At 36.5% G+C, this 17952-nt stretch overlaps 1 protein-coding gene across 1 annotated transcript in view; it reads left to right on the forward strand.

Moving 5' to 3' along the window:
* The window catches only part of LOC306888659 (leucine zipper protein 2), a gene marked incomplete at its 3' end in the record, with an annotated part of 133558 nt that overhangs the window by 71490 nt on the left and 44116 nt on the right, over nucleotides 1-17952 (forward strand). Inside the window, exon 2 of the mRNA XM_079447089.1 lies at nucleotides 16939-17050. Within this exon, the coding sequence (XP_079303215.1) occupies nucleotides 16939-17050 (112 nt within the window). The remainder of the gene's footprint in view (nucleotides 1-16938; nucleotides 17051-17952) is intronic.

Consider the following 17952-nt stretch of genomic DNA (forward strand, 5'->3'; position numbering starts at 1 on the left):
AACAGAACACAGTTCATTCGTTTCCTGCCTGTTTGTAATTGACTTATATAATTGTGCTGAGAAGAAAATTAGCTGCCTACATCTTGGGGAAACTGGGATTGACATTCCTATTCCACAGGGTTTAAACGGTGGCTTTCAGCAAAGTGTACCCTGTCAAGTAATTCAAGTGTTTTAGAGCCTGTGGATCTTGCAAATGTTCCCCCCACTGTTAAAGATTACAACAGGGATTCCACTCATTATTTTCCTATAAAACACCGAACCGGAAAAATTGCTGGGTTACAGCCACTGGCCACAGAAGTCCATCACAATGGCAAGGTTAATGGCAAATCACTTTGAGAGATTGATCGTGGCGTGGATGATGGGCCATCTGAGATGGGAGAGCACTGAGGGGGTAAGATAGGCCTATTACTGATGGGGGACAACACAACTCACAAGTGAGGTGATACAAGTTCAGCTGGGCCCTCATGCAAAACCTATTGAGTAGATGGACTCTGACGGTCAGTTTGACCAGTATTTACGAAATACTGGGCTTTTATTTTACTTCTTTAAACAAGATTATCTCATTAACGCTGCTGCTTTTTATAAGCTTGAAAAAGTCACATAGAGTCAAAACACCATGTCAAACACACCACGCTAATTCATCTCAGGTCATCCTGTCACAGTGGAAACATCCAACGAGGGCCAATAATTAATCAATATTAACATAGTGTCAGTCTTTACGTTTGAAAACAGGTCAGAAGAAACCATATCTGACTAAATATAAACCCGGGAATATTCATTGGAATGCATTAGCGTCTATGGGAGAAATTTAGGACGGAATTTAAAAAGGCATACTCTCAGTTTGTTTGATGCAAGAGCATGAAGCGAGAAAATCCTCCATATTCATGCTTGAACAAATCATCACATTTTAAAAACATCTTAGAAAAGGCTGCTAACGCTACAGTTTTTAAATATCGCCTCAATTACTTTCAAGTGCGCCGAGCAAGTCTTCTGAATTATAATGAAATATACATGCAATGCCTGAATGATAAGTTGCCTCACAGCCAATGAAAGTCTGTCTAGTTAGTTTCTAATCATTTAGGCCATTACTTTACAAATTAGATTAATTGGACAATATTCCATAAATATATATATATATAGAGTTAAAGAGTTAAATGATGTTTTCTCTACACAACCAAAATTCAACCGTGTTGGAGCACATTTAATGGAGTGTATACTGTATGTGATTCCCTTCCCTTAACTTTAGTAAAATATAGATGTACCATGTGTGCTACAGGATCTCAGTTCCATTATTAGCTTAGAAATATTGTATAAGGTATTATTTATTAAAACCCCAAGACTTCAAGTGCAATTTTTGCAATATTTCTCGAATCCAGAAAGTGGGCTACCTGTGTTGTGGAGGGACGTAAACAAAGCAGCCAGGAAGGGGTGATTCAATGTCAACGGAGATTTCTGCGCCCGACGTCTGTCCTCTGTGCAGAGCTGCAGACAGAGTCAGCTTAAAATAGATGCTTGAAAACATGAAGTGCATCGTCAATGTGGGTTTAGTCACCAGGATGTGGCCCTCACGCTGTGCTGTGTTTTGCATAATGAGCTTAGCTGAGGGCCGATGGCGTTGGAGGTCTGAATGCAGAGCCGTCCTGATGGCCAGATAAGGTCCGAACCCCTGTCATTCAGCGTCCTGAGAACTCACAGTCTTTAGAAGATGTTTATTCATGCTGCAGGGCTCTGTGTACAGGGGGGAGCCATGACAGGTGTGACCTTACATTTATTTCATGTGTAGATCCTAATGGGGTGTGAAGCAGTGTTTGCTCCCAAGGTCAAAATGCTACACCACATTACATTTCGCACTATAGTTTGCTGGTTGTGTTGTAGGAATCAACCAACTGTATGCTCTGTCCTGTGTTGTCCTTTTCAGTTTTGATATGTAATATTGTAAATTTATTGTTGAGAAGACGTTTTGAGAAGAGATGCACGATTTCTACATGAGCACAATGGATATACGTCAGAGCTCATACACTGACCATAAGGCACAGTAGCTGTAACACATTCTAATGGCTTGCTCTATATAACCTTAGTATATGGGGACAAGGGCTAGTTGTCACACAGAGAAGGTGTCACAAGGGCTTTATCTCATTATGTCCAAAGTACAATCTGTTTAAATGTTTTGTGACAACTTGCCCTATACAGTGTGACAGCATGCCCTGCTATTAAATGAACTGTATCTGTCCTAGTGAAGAAAATGCCAACAGTTTTTTTTTTTTTGTAGCCAAGACTTTAAGGTATATGCCTACAGAGGAATTTACTTTAATAAATAAGCTCACCTTGAGTAATACTGCCAGGATAAACTGGGAAAAAAGTTGTATTGTTTACTAAAACTATTAAAATCATTTCTGGTGATTGAAATAAAGCTTAAAATAAAATCTAAATATTAGATGAAAATTAGTATATATATATATATATATATATATATATATATATACACACATAAAATTTAAATTAAGTCGGATTAAACAAATAATTATAAAATGTCAAAAGCGCATAGGAAAATTGCTAAAGCTTAAACTAAAATGAAAATATAAAAATAAAAGCTACTAAAATAACACTATTTTGATATTATCCTTTTGTATCTTACAAAGAGGAAATCAACCATACTTTTCTCTGTACGGTTTAGACCGTTGCAGTGAGTTCTTTTGGTTCGTTTGAGTTGTTTTGTGTTTGTGAGTGTAGTTCATGTTTTCAGCTCTTTTTTTAATCCTTTCTGTAATTTGCATATTTGCATCATTCTTAATTTGCACTTTTCTAACCGGCATCTTTAATCTAAATCACTGGTGATTTGTTATTTTGTGGACTGAAGGTTTTTTCTTAAGCTTCAGGCATTAACACATTAACACATTGACACAGCAGGGATGAATTTTTATTAAAACTAACAGATTTGGTCTTTTAAAAATAATGATAACCTAAACAGTGAGTGAAATAAACATTTCAATATTTAGTATGTGAACATTATTTCATTTCAAAGTGTTAGTGCTGAGTTTACTTGAGATTAAAAAGTTAAAATATCTCTAGAAAACAGAATTCAAACCATGCAAGGTGTAATTTTGTCAAATTATGCGGATATGGAAATATTATAACTTTTTGTGTTTTTAGGATAACTTTTTTTTTTTAATAATATTATAAATAATAATAAAAAAATAGCCTTAGAAAGATGAAACATTTTAATCTAAAATGTTTTAAATACAATTATCAACACTGTCAAAATGTGGCAGACACTATGATTTCAGATGTTACAGAAAATAAATATGATATATGTTCACTCTTGGACATTAATTTGTGGAAAGTGGTTTTAAGTTTGCGCTTCAATTTGCAGGAACTAAGATCCCATCCAAGACAGACTGGCTACAAAACAGTAACAGTATATGTTTTTATATATACAGTATATGTTAGTGTACAATTTATGTTTGTATATTGAGTCTGAACTATGATTTCCACCTAGTGAGATGCTTGACCTTCACACTGTCATTGTGTGTCAGTGTGCTCCAAACTGAAGAACTCAACTGAATCTAATGCAGAGAGACAAATGCATCACTCCAGCACCTAAGCTAGCATGACTTTAAACCAGTCCCTGTCCAATGCAATAAGAGGAGCTAGTTTTAACTCACCACCGAAGCAGCCTCCCCACTTCTGGAGCTGTTTAAAGCTAGTGGCCTCTAGCTGAAGTGTTAGACTTTGTCTTAAAGCCAAGTCCTTAACCCCTCATGGTGAGCTGCTGAGTTTGGTGGATTTTTGTTGCATCTGAAGTATTAGAACCACAAGCTAATCTAATTACACTGCACTTAAAGGGATCATTCACTCAATAATGAAAATTCTGTCATTACTTACTCACCCTCATGTTGTTCCAAACCGATTTGACTTTTCATTTGTGAAGCACAAAATGTCAATTTCTAAAGAAAATCCTGGCCGCTTTTTTTACAGTGAAATATAATGAAGACTGTAGCTTAACAAAACAGCACCATAAAGTTATCATGAAATTGGTCCATATGACAATATTTTAAGTCTTTTAAAGTCATATGAAGATTTTGTGATAAACAGATTGATAAACCGCATCGTGACTGGATTGTTGAATCAATAAGTTGAACTTCAAAACCATTTCAGTTTGATTCATGAATTAATGAGTAAGGCTATTCAGAATTTTTCATTCTGATTTCTTTTCTTTCTTTCTGTTTAAAATCAATGAATTAAAAAGAAGTGGAATTTTTTTTTAAAAATTAAAATATTGTGATACAGGTTTAAAACATGAATTTCTGTCACTTTCTTTCTTTCTTTCTTTCTTTCAGCTATATATTTACTGCTTTCTTGCAGAAATGCTCTTTGGGATGTTCTCCTACTGGTCTTAAGGGGATTATGAAATGTCTAATTACTGTCCTTGAGCACAACATCTCTGTTCATTGTAAACAGATTCTTCGAAAGTAAGTGCCCTCGAGGCAAATAACAAAAACTTTCCACCCTGAAAATAATAACGCTTTTATCTCCTCCACACTTGAAATGCAGGATTAAAGCAGGCCACAGGCTCGGCTTAAAAGAGAATATCTGATTACATCAAAACACATGGTCATTTTTTTATTATCATTTAATGTAAGCAGTCCTTGTGAATATGCTGAGCATGTGATTTTGTGAAAGCTTAAAGCGTATCGATTGCTGCTTGTAAATGTGAAGCACCACTGTGTTCACGCACTGAATGTGATCTCCTGCCAGGTTTTGAATGGTTTCAGCCAGACATGTGAACAAGTTACTTTATACACACACACACACACACACACACCTGGTGTGGATCAGTATGACAGCCTGAATGTGAATTAACCCAAAAGGTTGGTATGCCTTCAAACCCTAATAATCAGACATAATAAGACAGTGAATGCTTATCGGTGGCACCCAGGTATTGCCAGTTTAACACACAGACCATTTTTAAATCGAGTGGACAGATAATTGAGGCTACATTCAGACAGACTCATTGGCTGGGCTGAGTAGAGCATCATTTAAAATGCCTCTCAAAGGTTTTGGAGTTCAGAAGTGATCAAAATGACTTTTGAGTTTAATCAGTTTCTAAACAAATCATGCATCAAAAGCGGCTGCGCTTTGAATCCCGTTTCCAAAGAGTCTCTTAATAGGACTCACCCCCACACTCACATATACCGAATGACAAAAGTAATTCTGCCTACAGAAGAGTATTGCCTATCTGCCACACTTCCAAATGTCAAGCCTTTACCTGTGGTTGACACCCAATTTGACCACACAACTTTTTTCGTAGACACCAGTGGATAACCTGAAGAGATATTCTCATTTCTACATGTGAAAGAACCCTGACACCTGCTTTGTGTGGCTCTAAGTGGTCACTGATTGTTCCCTTGACATCTTGTCCCTACAACTTTAATGGGATGTCTAGCACGTACAAGATTAGTGAAACCATTACCCCTTCCTCCAACATTCCCCCGGTCCTGACACTAGCTTTAGTGGCGATGCCTCCACAAATATCAGCCTTTAAAAGTCTGAGGATCACTTAGAGTCACTCCTGCCAGTGGCAGGACTGTCAGGTATGTCAGCTGGAATTCTGAGACATGACTGTAGAGGAAGAGGGAGAGAGAGAACAAAAAACATCAGGTCACAATCGTTCTCTATCAGTTGTTCTTGTTTCAACTGATCCTTAAAGATTATCATGGATCTATTTCCCGTTACTGGGTTTAAATGGCGTAAATGGCATACAGAATTAAACACTGGTAAACAACTTAATGTCACGATAAGCATATGGCATATCTCTCTCACTCGTATTTAAATAAGACCGATAACTAGATAACAAATAAAACAAGAAAATAACATCCACTCTTGTAATTGTAGAGAGAACCCCTTTTTGTTAATTAAATGTTTGCAATGAGGATGTTGCTAAAGACAGTTCTGGGAAAGGTTTGGTAAAGATGCTGAAAAACATTTAAAAATATATTTTTTTGTTAATTTAAAAACAAGTTTGGAGTCAGTAAGATTTTTTTGTTAATGTTTTTAAAAAGTCTTTTATGCTCACCGATGAATTTTGTGATGATAAAAAATTCAGTTAAAAGTCATATTTTGAAATATTTTTTACTATTTAAAACATCTGGTTTCTATTTTAATATATTTTAAAATACTAAATATTTTTTATTCTTGTCATGGCAAAGCTGAATTTTCAGCAGCCATTACTCCGACTCCAGTCATCAGTGTCACATGATCCTTCAAAAGTCATTCTAATATGCTGATTTGGTGCTTAAAAACATTTATTCTTAATATCAATGTTTAAAATACTAGTGCTGGTTAATATTTTTAAGATTCTTTGATTAGACAGTTCAAAATAGCAGTGTTTATTTGAAATATAAATATTTTACTCCCAAAAACCCTAGACGCTAGATAATTAGGGAGACGTAACATAATTGGGGGCTTGTCCGGGATATGAACCCGGGACCTCTCGCAGCCCAAGTGAGAATCATATCCCTAGGTTATAAATGTCATGTTTCATCAAATTAATGCATCCTTAACTTCTTAAACCAAAAACTTCAACCATTTGGTTTCTGCTTTTCATCAATTGACATTCTGACTTTAAGACAAAAAAATCAAGGCAAATTTTACCTTACTCCAGTGATTTAGTCCAGTTACATTAGAAGTAGTAACTATTATCCTTAATTAATTTTCAGTGATTAACTATTGCTGACTGATGCAAGAGTATGAGAGTATAAAAACCTTTGCTTACAAAAATGAATATAGATGCACATTTGTCTCTTTCTCTCCCTTTTACATAAATGGGTAGAGACACTGATGCAGATGGATCAGTCGAGGTTGAGCAAGGACTGTTAAACAGCGACATCATTGGTCGGGATCAACACTTGGAATCATTTAATTTAGCAAACATTGCCAAACACAGCAATTGGCAGCTTCTAGCATGGAGGAGCACAGCCCATGCAGCCAGAGCTCCACTAAGACGGATGAGGGGTCAGGATTGCAGGGTGACCTTTGGCGGTCTGTATACCGGAGGAGACGACTGCCATTTGACTGGAACAGGACTTGGGAGGTTTCTCTCCTCTTGGCATGCATACGTTCAAAGCTGGCATGACAATTCATAATGCAGGCGATGAGGGTTAATAATTTCTCCTCACAAAGGAACCAGGTGCAAGCCTGCGGCGATATGTGAACGCTTTGAGTCGACTATACTGAGGATAAATAGTCAGCACTGACACTTCCATAAGCACATATGTGCTAAGCAGGGATGTTGAATTCCCTGTTTGCACTCTGAATTAAAGCCTTGTGAGAAAACATTGCACCAGAGTGTAATTCCCTACGGGCGGTGAAGATTGGCATGCTTATTTAGTTCGGCTCCTTCTGCCTGCTACAGAACAATAAACAAACAACAGTATTACAAAATCCCATTCCCACAAGTTCAAATAATTGCTCATATTATCTAATATGTAATCAAGACATATTATTCCCAACCAGCAAGGCCTTAGATTGTATTCTGTCATTAAACATAATTTTTAACCATCTGCTCAAGAGGTCTGATTAAGGAAATGACACACAAAGCTGTTCTCCGATCCCAGACCCCAGTGCTTCGTATATAGTGCTTACCTTGGGAAGCTGCTCGGTAATGAGGCACCACGCGACACGAGGAGACACAAAACACTTCATTATGGACTGTGGTGAATCATTTTTACTGCTTGCGTTCATGTGGGCTTGCAGTCTGAGAACACCTTATCATTTTCATTTAATCCAAATTGATGTAAAAGGATTGAATGCTACTTGATACTGTGCATCTTTGAAATACAATTATGGACCCGACGGAATAATAATAGTGTAGTCTGGGTAACGTCGGAACTTAGGGTTATGAACTAATTTTAATATTGTTCTTTCGGTCTCAAGTGTTGCAAGAAGAGCGAGAGAGAAAAAATAATAATTTGGGTTTATTTTGTAACTGAATATCTTATCCTAGTATTTGAGTTTCCCATCAAGTTAAAAAAAAGTAAAAATACACACTACTGTTCAAATGTTTGTGTTTAGTAAGAACAGTACCACTTTAGTATAGTGACCATTTCTCACTATTAACTAGTTGCTTATTAGCATGCATATTACTAGCATACTGACTGTTTATTAGTACTTATAAAGCACATATTCTGCATGACCATATTCTACGTCCCTAATCCCAATACTTTGCAGAAATTAGGAGTTTGAGGCAAAAGTCATATAGTTAATAATTAGTTAATAGTGAGAACGGGACCTTAAAATAAAGTGTGACTTTTAATGTATCTGAAAGGAGTTTGTTATGCCTAAGAAACATTTTTATTATTATCAGTGTTGATAACTTGCTGCTTAACAGTATTTGTGGAAGCCATGATACATTTGTTTCAGGGTGTTTTGATGAATAGAAAGTAAAAAATAAATAAATTAAATATAAATAATTTGTAATATTATCTTTACTGTCATTTTTGATAGATTTAATGCATGCTTTCTGAATAAAAGTATTTAAAAATAAATAAATAACTGACCCCAAACTTATGAATGGTGCTATAATGTCTCTCTCAATTGTATGGGCATGAGGATCTTTTTTCTTTTCTTTTTTTTGACCTCTTGTTACTTTCTCTATCAGGTTTCTACAGTAAAACCCTTGACATTTGAAGAGCGGATTCAGTTATGTACAGGTTCGTTTGTCGCTTAACTTGCCTTAATAGTTAAATGTTTTTTTCCTCTTCTTTAATAACACAAAATGGCAAAAAAGAAAATCAAATTAAATTTCTTAGAAGGATCATTGAACCAGGGTTGCGCCCCTAAACGCTTCGCTGGAGAATGTGTGTACACGTGTGTCCCGGGCTTTTGAAAATTGCCTTTGGAGCACAGAGGCCCTGAACCATCCCACAGCGACACTTTACCCTTCCTCACACTAAACCCAAAAGGTCATTCTTTTGTCTTTGCAGGCTCTGTCAGAATGCTGTCTTTTCTCATATGTGAGAACGCTGAGACGCTGTGAGCCAGTCAATGCAGGTATCTGTGGGTAATGGAAAGAGATTGATTTTTAATGTTTCACTGCCCTTTGGAATTAAGCCAATACTCTTCTCACCATATTGGTAATCCATGCGACATAATTAAAATGCGTACCCAGTGAATTAACTGGGAATAGTTACTCTTGCCTTACAAGATCACAATTTTAGTCAGTTTAGTATTGTAATTGGCGATACCTTAAGAGTTAGAAACGTACTCGGTTACTATCGTAATCTCGTTCCCTGAAATATGGGCACGAGTACTGCGTCTATAAGACGCTTGTATGGGAAAAACTCTTTTTTCCTCTTCAACTGAAGCCTTTTCAATCACGCAGTGAAACTGCATGTCCATTGGTTCGTGCAGTGCTATAAAATCGAACCAATGACTCAGCGGCGGCACTGAGCGAGCCTATGGCTATGCAGCCCACCATAGCCCGCCAGAATGGGCTGGGCCTCTGGCTATATAGTGGCAGCTTCGCTGCCGCATCTCAGATTTGTTCAAATGAAGCGACTGAGGCGTGCAGCTCATAGCACGCCCAGGAACTCAGTACTCGTTCCCATATCTCAGGGAACCGAGGTTACAATAGTAACAGAGTACGTTCCCTTTCGATATTCCACCCGTACTGCGTCTGTAAGACGCTTGTATGGGAACCAGTACAATCACGCCGTGCTATGACGAGGAATGACAAAAACATGGTCAAAACCATCACTCACGTGGGAGTAAGACCCAGGGGAGGTAATAAAGTACACCAAGCACAGGCTGGGCCATCAGGTTCATCCGTGGCCTAGGTGTCGTCCCGTATAGTTGATACCTGGTGTCCAGATAATGTGGACCGTCCAAGTGAAGGAGGGACTTGAACAATGTTGGTCATGTGAACTCATAAGACTGTTTAGCTAGATGGGGCTCTAGCTTCTGACATAGTGTTTAAGACACGCTCTGGGAGGTCGAAAGACTCCCGTTGAGGGCCAAACATGCAGGGCCCATAACTCGGGCCGTGGATGGCACAGTGTACTGTTCGTTTGAGAGAGGAGGTCCCGTCTCAAGGGAATGGGCCACTGGGCTGCTTCAAGCAGCTGGAATAACTCCGACACCCACGGCTGGTTCCTCCAGAGGGGGGCTATTAGAAGAAGCCTGTGCCGTTGTTCCGTGACTCGTCCGAGACCTGCGGTAGCAGAGCGATTGGAGGGAACGCGGGACCAGAGAGGGAGGCCGGGCCACTTGTGGGCCAGGGCATCCGTGCGCTTCGTGAAATAGATTGGGCAATGAGAGTTGTCTTCGGAGACAAAGAGGTCTACTCGAGCTCTGCCAAAGACTTCCCAGATTTTCTAGAATCATACTAGAAGTTCGTTTAAATTAAATCCAAATGCAGATTTACGAAGAAGTCAAATAGCACAAGGTGTGATTTGTGTACCTCCTATGACTTTTTCCTCCATAATGTTAGTGGAGCAATCTGTCATGTCTGGTCAGAATGGCATATTGAGCTGTGATTTGTAGGATGAAATTGCAGCATTGCATGCTGAACTGCTCTTGGCTCAGCATGGGGCTGGACAATTTCCAAGCATCACTCATTCTTTTTTTCTTTTTGCTGATTGATCACTGCTACAAATACCTTTGAGTTGTGAACCTAGTATTCCAGGGCCTTTTTTCCTTCCTTTCCCTTCCAATAAAATGGCTTGTTTCAAAGCATCAGATTATTTAAAGCTTGTATTTACACCCACATCAGGTTTAAAGCTAATTGTGATCCTGAAAACAAGATTATATAGAATTTGTTAATACATGTAAAATACAAAAATTCTGTATGGATGAACAGGTCCATGATAAAACTAGATATTGTTACTAACCGAGATTACTGGTAGCATAAAGCTACTCTGACTAAAGCTAATGTTTTACATAATTATTATAAATTTTGAATTGCTTTATGCTAGTCTTTGCATTAAGCTTGTCTACACCAAGAACGATAGCTATAACAATAAATATTTTAACAATTGTTCTAATTCTATGAGAATAGGAAGATCCAAACCAGTTACAATAATAACAACAGAGAGGAATTATATCATTGGAATCACTTTCCTAACAATTTTCCCAGCTGATGAATCAAAACAGCTATTCAGCATCAACCTGATTTTAAAAAAAAACTGGACCACAAAACCAGTCATAAGTGTCAATTTTTCAAAATAAATAAATAAGATTTCCATTGATGTATGGTTTGTTAGGATAGGACAATATTTGGCCAAGATACAACTATTTGAAAATCTGGAATCTGAGGGTGCAAAAAAACTCAAAATACTGAGAAAATCGGCTTTAAAGTTGTCCAAATGCTCTTAGCTATGCATATTACTAATCAAAAATTAAGTTTTGATATATTTACAGTAGGAAATTTCCTAAATATCTTCATGGAACATGATCTTTACTTAATGTCCTAATGATGTTTGGCATAAAAGAATAATCAATAATTTTGACCCTTACAATGTATTTTTGGCTATTTCTACAAATATACCCCAGCGACTTAAGACTGGTTTTGTGGTCCAGGGTCACATATATGGTTGCAGGGACCATCTTTATGAGTGAGCCATTGAATTATTCACTCAGTTGACTTGGTAGAGCAAAAACAAAGTAACAGGCAATGTTGTGTAAGTTACCTAATGTTAACTTATTGTCTACTGAACTGTCGCCTACATTCAGAGCTACTGCACTCCATGTGACTTTGCTTAATTGACAATTTAAATGACTGTTGTTGTGTACAACAATGAAGGGCTTTATTTGATTCTGTCTGTTATTTCAATGACATATTTGTATTTTAATTACATCCTTTCCTAACTAGTTGAGGTGCACTGTGCTATCAGACTCTCTATATGTCCACCCTAATTCTGTGAGGCAAACAAAAATAACAGTATTAGACAATGTAAAATATTGTCATAGAGTGCTTGTCAAGGACATAATTTATTGCATTAGGACACACTAGCTTAGTGGCTCACTGTGTGTATTCTGCCTAATGTTTAGCAGTGTGCAGAGAGGTACAAAATGTATTCCAGGTATTAAATTGGCCTAAAAAAAATCCTCCAGATCCTATGACAACTCGACCAGTCTGGCTGTAATACTGGGGGCTCTAGACACCTCCAGCTGGGCATTATTAAACAGCTTAACATCCCACCAGACAAGAGAGCAGCTGGAAAGAATCATATCACATGTCTAGAGTTGGAAACGGAGTCGAAACATATCTATGGCAAACAACCCCTGTACCTTCCAGAAATACCTCAATAAATTTGTTATTTTAAACTGGATTTAATAGGACAAGCAGGCTATGGCTGGTACCTATCTAGTTACGTCTGCATGCCTGAATGAAATGCTCAATAATGCATTATGGATTATATTTCAATTTCAAGATTACGCCTGGGACAAATTATTACTGAGATATCAGGCAATTATGAGTCAACTCTGAAGCTCAAACTCAAGCTAATTTTATCGAAGCAAAGCAGAACGACGGTGATCTGAACACAGAAGCAGAGACAAAAAGGTACTGGCAAAAAAAGTGCCCTGGCCACAGGTTGTTTCCAGATGTTAGCAGGCTCATAATGCAGTAGAATTATAGATGAGCATTTCATTACAACTACACACGGAATGAGAAACAACATGAGAAATATGAATCAGAAATTTCACGCCCCCTTTAAACTCAGTCTCATAGAAAAAGATCATATATGCGCAGTATTCTGTAAAAAAAGAAAATAAAAGAAAAAAAGTGCTCTAATTTTAGCTTTACCCGCATTAATGATTTCAGGCAACCTTGTATTTTTCAGTGCAGTCTAAGCCTACGCATCAAACTCATTTAAAATATACTGTAGTTCTTGTGCTTTACGAATTGCATATGAATTGCTTTTTGTTGGGTTAGGCATTGCACACTATTATCCTGATCATTAAACTGTATTGTGTTTGTGCAAAGCATGGAAAAAGGCACTTCAGCCCTGTTTATGTTTATTTCCTCACAGTGGCATTCACTATGCATGCATTTGTATGAGCTTTTGCTTATTTATTTGCATTCTGCTACCATGGAAAGGTTTTTAAAAGTGTGGAATTTAGATGGTCACTTGCACTGTAATAATTATTTCCATCATTCTTGTACAGTACCTTTACAGTTTTAGTCTCTGGTCACAGTGACTGTCTCATTGGTAAGGCTCCACAATATCCAGCTGTCAATTCCTTGCTGTCACATTTCTCTGTCTCAAAGAATGACAGCATATGAGGACTTGATATATAATAAAATAGTACTATGCATACAAAAGACAGTGATGTCCCTGCACACAGCACTGCAGCTCGTTTAAAGAAGTAATGTTGCTTTCCCAAACTATTTTTCTTTTAGTGCTTTCCTTTTTATCTCTCTTTTCTCCTTTTTATTTTCATAAATTTTGTCCGTCCGTCTGTCTGTCCGTCCATCCATCTGTGTGTCTGTAAATACAGTCCATACAGTTCCACTAATATTCAGGGTGCTACAATTTCTTTACTGGATTTACAATTTCATTCCCATAAAGCCCATAAAATTGCACTGTAAAGCCATTAGCTTTACAGGAAATGTTCAGTCCGAAACGTTCAGTGGCTAATTGAAGATGAGGAGTGATGGGTCCTGTCTTGTTGGCTAAAGCCCAGTCACACTCCATCTGATCTTTACCTCGGCGGCGAAGGCCTATACATCCATACTGAGCTGTAGCAGCAGCTCGTGCGCCGGACTTGTGAAACTCAGCACTTTTCACTTTAATAACCAGGTCTCAGCACTTCTTCATTACAGAGGAAGATCAGTTTCATATAATTCAAAGTCAAGCACAGAGACGTACTGGGGTAGGAAGGTTCTGTCTAATGAGGCTGCTTGCGCGTGTGGTTGTTTCCCTGCCTGTCGTGTGCTGTTATTCAAAGCTCCCTTCATCCCGAACAACCAGTTTTTCACACAGCATCACCATTCATGTGTGCAGATTGTTTCTGGCATATCCTTACAGCTAACCACCTTTTCTTCAAGAAGGATTGTGGTTTATCGTCAGCCTTCACATGGTGTGGCTCTAATCAGAATTATGCGATCGCTGGCATCGAGGAGCCGTAAAGTGCAGCATGCGATTATAAGCCTGTTTGTCTGACAGGCTTATTCTCATTAGAACACTTTCTGTGGTCTCTCTCATATGAGAGCCTGCCAAAACAGCTGTGTCAAAAGAGGTCACAGCATAATTATCAACCTGTGACAGTAATGACCAATTTATTCCTCATATGTGGAGAACAGACTCTGGTTATCTGTACCGTTGTGGCGATGAAGCTGTTTGTATCTTCAGCCAAAGGAGGTTGATAATATCTGGAGAAAGTCATCTGGTAGCATTCCCTGTCATTTAATGGCAGCTGCTCAGCTGACGCGGGAAGCATGTGATTTTAAAAACTGTTCTCTTTCTTTATAGAATCATCTGAAATCTAAATGTTGTATACTATGCTAAAGTGAATCGACTGTACTGATTTAAAAGTTCTGGCTGATAATGATAAGCAGATAACTATTTTCATGTTGTGGCTGAAAAGTGGTAAATGAACAATATTGGAATTCTATACTATTTTGTCTGAATAGATGAAAATCAAAACACTACACAGCTAAAACCAGGTTTTAATGCTGAAAGTCAATTTACCTTTGTGAAAAAGAATTGTACTTAATTGTGCTGAATGTGCACTTGTAGTGTACTTCAAATCTTAAAAATATATTTAAAAAAGTAAACATTATATAATATAATATTAATAAAATAAAATACATTTTATGAATGATTTTAACAAACTAAAGTACAGTTTTTAAAAGTGCTCTTTAATAATGTTAAATTAAAAGTTTTAATTTAAAATAACAATAATTTTAATAATCTTTTGTCATGCTTTTCATGTGGTGGCTAACATACTAATTAATTTAAACTTATAGTATTTTTAACTGTAATATGTAATTTGATATCATACATTTAAAATGTACTAAATTGCAACTCCATCATTACAAATGTGTAATTACAATATATTAAATACATGACATAGAAGTTTCAAAATAAATGGCATTAAAGTATATTTTAGTTTACCATAAATGCTTGTCAGTACATTTGGAAGTTCAGATTTCAAAGACAATATAAGTAATTATGAAAATACATTTAAAGATTTACTGAATTCCTGCTTTACTGAGGCAAAGAAAGCACTCTGTAGTTCAGCTAATTGCATTTCAATATAAATTTAAACTACTGTATAATACTGTTTATTTAACGGCAGTTATAACCTGTCTGAAAACATCAACCAGTTTCTCTAACAAGAACTCTTTTTAAAAGTATGTAAAGTCTACTTCTTTTAACAAATGTTGGCATCACAACATTACGAAGTAATGTATAAGACGTGATTTTCTAAAGATTATATCCAATAATGTTATTCACAATTAGTGTTTTTAAAGATTAAATGAATGTTAGATGTAAAAGCAGGGTTAATGAGCATATTAACTAATATAAAATTCATTTAAAAAAAAAATATATATATATATTAATGTACTGATTTGTGCATCCCTATTAGCAAAATATATGTTGCTTGTATAAAAAATATATATTTTATCAGAACATACAGTTGTAGTTGAATGGTCTTCAATGCAGAGAAATATGCTTCTTGCTGCCAGATTTTGTAGTACAGATATTGTACAACATTTACCAGTGGGGGCTAACTGGGTCGCATTAACCAGCCGTACCCTGGCCGCTTGTTTAAACCAGACTCTATTATTGACCTCTTATAGGTCTGCCCTAGATGAGCCCAACTGCACTGAATAATAATCAAGTCTAGTAGCAAGAGCATGATTTTTTTTTCTATCTCTATCTGTCTCTTCCAGCCCACACCCTTGATCAGTTTCACAGACATCACACTGTGGGAGTTTTATAGGCATGATGCTCTCCAGCATGATTTATTTATTTCGCAGGTGTTGCTTTCTCATCATGGAGATTCGTATGACTGTGCTTTAGTTTCCCTGACATAAAGCTTAAAGGTTCAGCTGTGAGCAGCACAGGATGCATTGGCAAAGAGCCCTTTGTTGAAAGCATTTGACTGTACTCTACATATCTTATTTATGACTTGTATTTGGGACGATGACAAAAGAAAATCACGGCACATTATATTTATTTATTTATCCTTTTTTTTTTTTTTTTGTCTATGCACAGCTATGTCTTTTTGGCTTAGCAAAGTTTCAATATTCTGACAGCAAAGTACGGTATAAATATGTATATGTGTGCATTTGTAGCTTAGCAGATATTATCACAGAATATTTACAATGGAATAATAGTTTGGATTGCAGGTTTGACTGCTTAGCATGACCCTGATAGACCCTGTTGATAAATATTGTATCATATTTAATTTAATTTATTACTGTTCTCTTCTTTTGAACTTTCTGTTCATCAAATAATCATGTAAAAAAATACATTTTGAAACATGTTCAAATAGAAAACAATTATTTTAAATTGCAATAATATTTTACAATATTACCGTTTTACTATATTTTTTATAAAAAATAAAAAAAAAGCCTTGGTACACAAGAGATCTTTTTCAAGATCATTAAAAAAACGCTTAACATTTAAACGTATATAGTTATACAGTATACTGGAGAGCTTTTAAAATGTGAAATATGTTTATATTTTTCTCTGTCTGCTGCCTCTAACTTCACGAAGTCCGGAAATAGAGCCTGATGTAACTTTGAGCCCAGGTCACAAGTTTTTTTCTGGATTTTGATGAACTATTGGATGTTTTTCTTGAGTTCATCATCCACTCACAATAGCTTCAGATCCTTCAGGCTGCTGTAACCTGCTGTGCAGAATGAATTTGCCAGGCATGCCATAGATTTAAAGAAGTCATCTTCCTATTTCTTTTATCTTCCTGTAGCTATGAGGGGCTGGAAAAGAAGCTGAAGGAGGTTTTCACAGAGAGGACAGGAATTTTACGACAACTCTCCAAAACATCAAAGGAGCTGGACAGCATAAAGGGGAACCTGCAGGTAAGACCCTGCCCTTCCTCCATTGGGCTGTCCATGTGATGATGGGAAAGTTAAAGTGATTTATGTTCCTTAGAATGTTTAAATAATCCATAGTTGCTTGCACCTTTGTGGGTACTCCAAGGTTTTGCACTAGCTGTAATGCTATTTATGGTGTTTCTGTTGCTCAGATCTTAGTCTGCTCTTAACAGGTTTTGCTTTGCTCTTTTATGTTTTGTTGACATTTTTACTTTATGGCATTTTCAGAAGAATACTTCAAAGAAAAATGTAATTATGTAGGGCAGAAGTTAGTTTATTCATGAGTTTTTAGAATTTGTATTGCAATTTTTTATATAATTTTTGTTTATATCTTTGCAAAGTAACTGTTACGTGTACGTTTATGTTTGGTTCCATTTTGCCCTTATTTGGTTTGTTTCCTGTTCTCATTAGTTAATCATTGTTAATTCTCATCACCTGAGTTCATTAATCTTCTCGTTTGCTCCTTTGATTTCCCTGTCTTTATAAGTCCTGTGTTCTTCCTTGGTTCTTTGTCTGCTGTTAGATGTCTTATGTTTGAAATAATTAAAGATTGTATTGTTCAAGAGTATCATCGTCTCTTCGCTCCTTCGTCCCCAGCGCACCGTGACAGAACAACATTTTTTTTTCCTGCATTTATTATTCCAAATTAGTATTAAAGTATAAATATATTATTGTTCATTGTTATTTCAACGTGTAATAAACAGAATGAACAGTAAAATAAAACTATAGGTGTATTGCTGAATTTATTGCTGGAATTCACAAAACATTAATAAACCTAAAATAATGTAAATTTGTTTTTCGTTGTTTCTTTTGTCTATATTTGAGGAAACAATTGTTAGTATAATGTGTTTGTTTGACTTTGTATGTTTTGTAGTTTTTTCTGTCTG

This window comes from Barbus barbus (assembly GCF_936440315.1).
Source record: "Barbus barbus genome assembly, chromosome: 22".
In the NCBI taxonomy this organism is placed as follows: domain Eukaryota; kingdom Metazoa; phylum Chordata; class Actinopteri; order Cypriniformes; family Cyprinidae; genus Barbus; species Barbus barbus.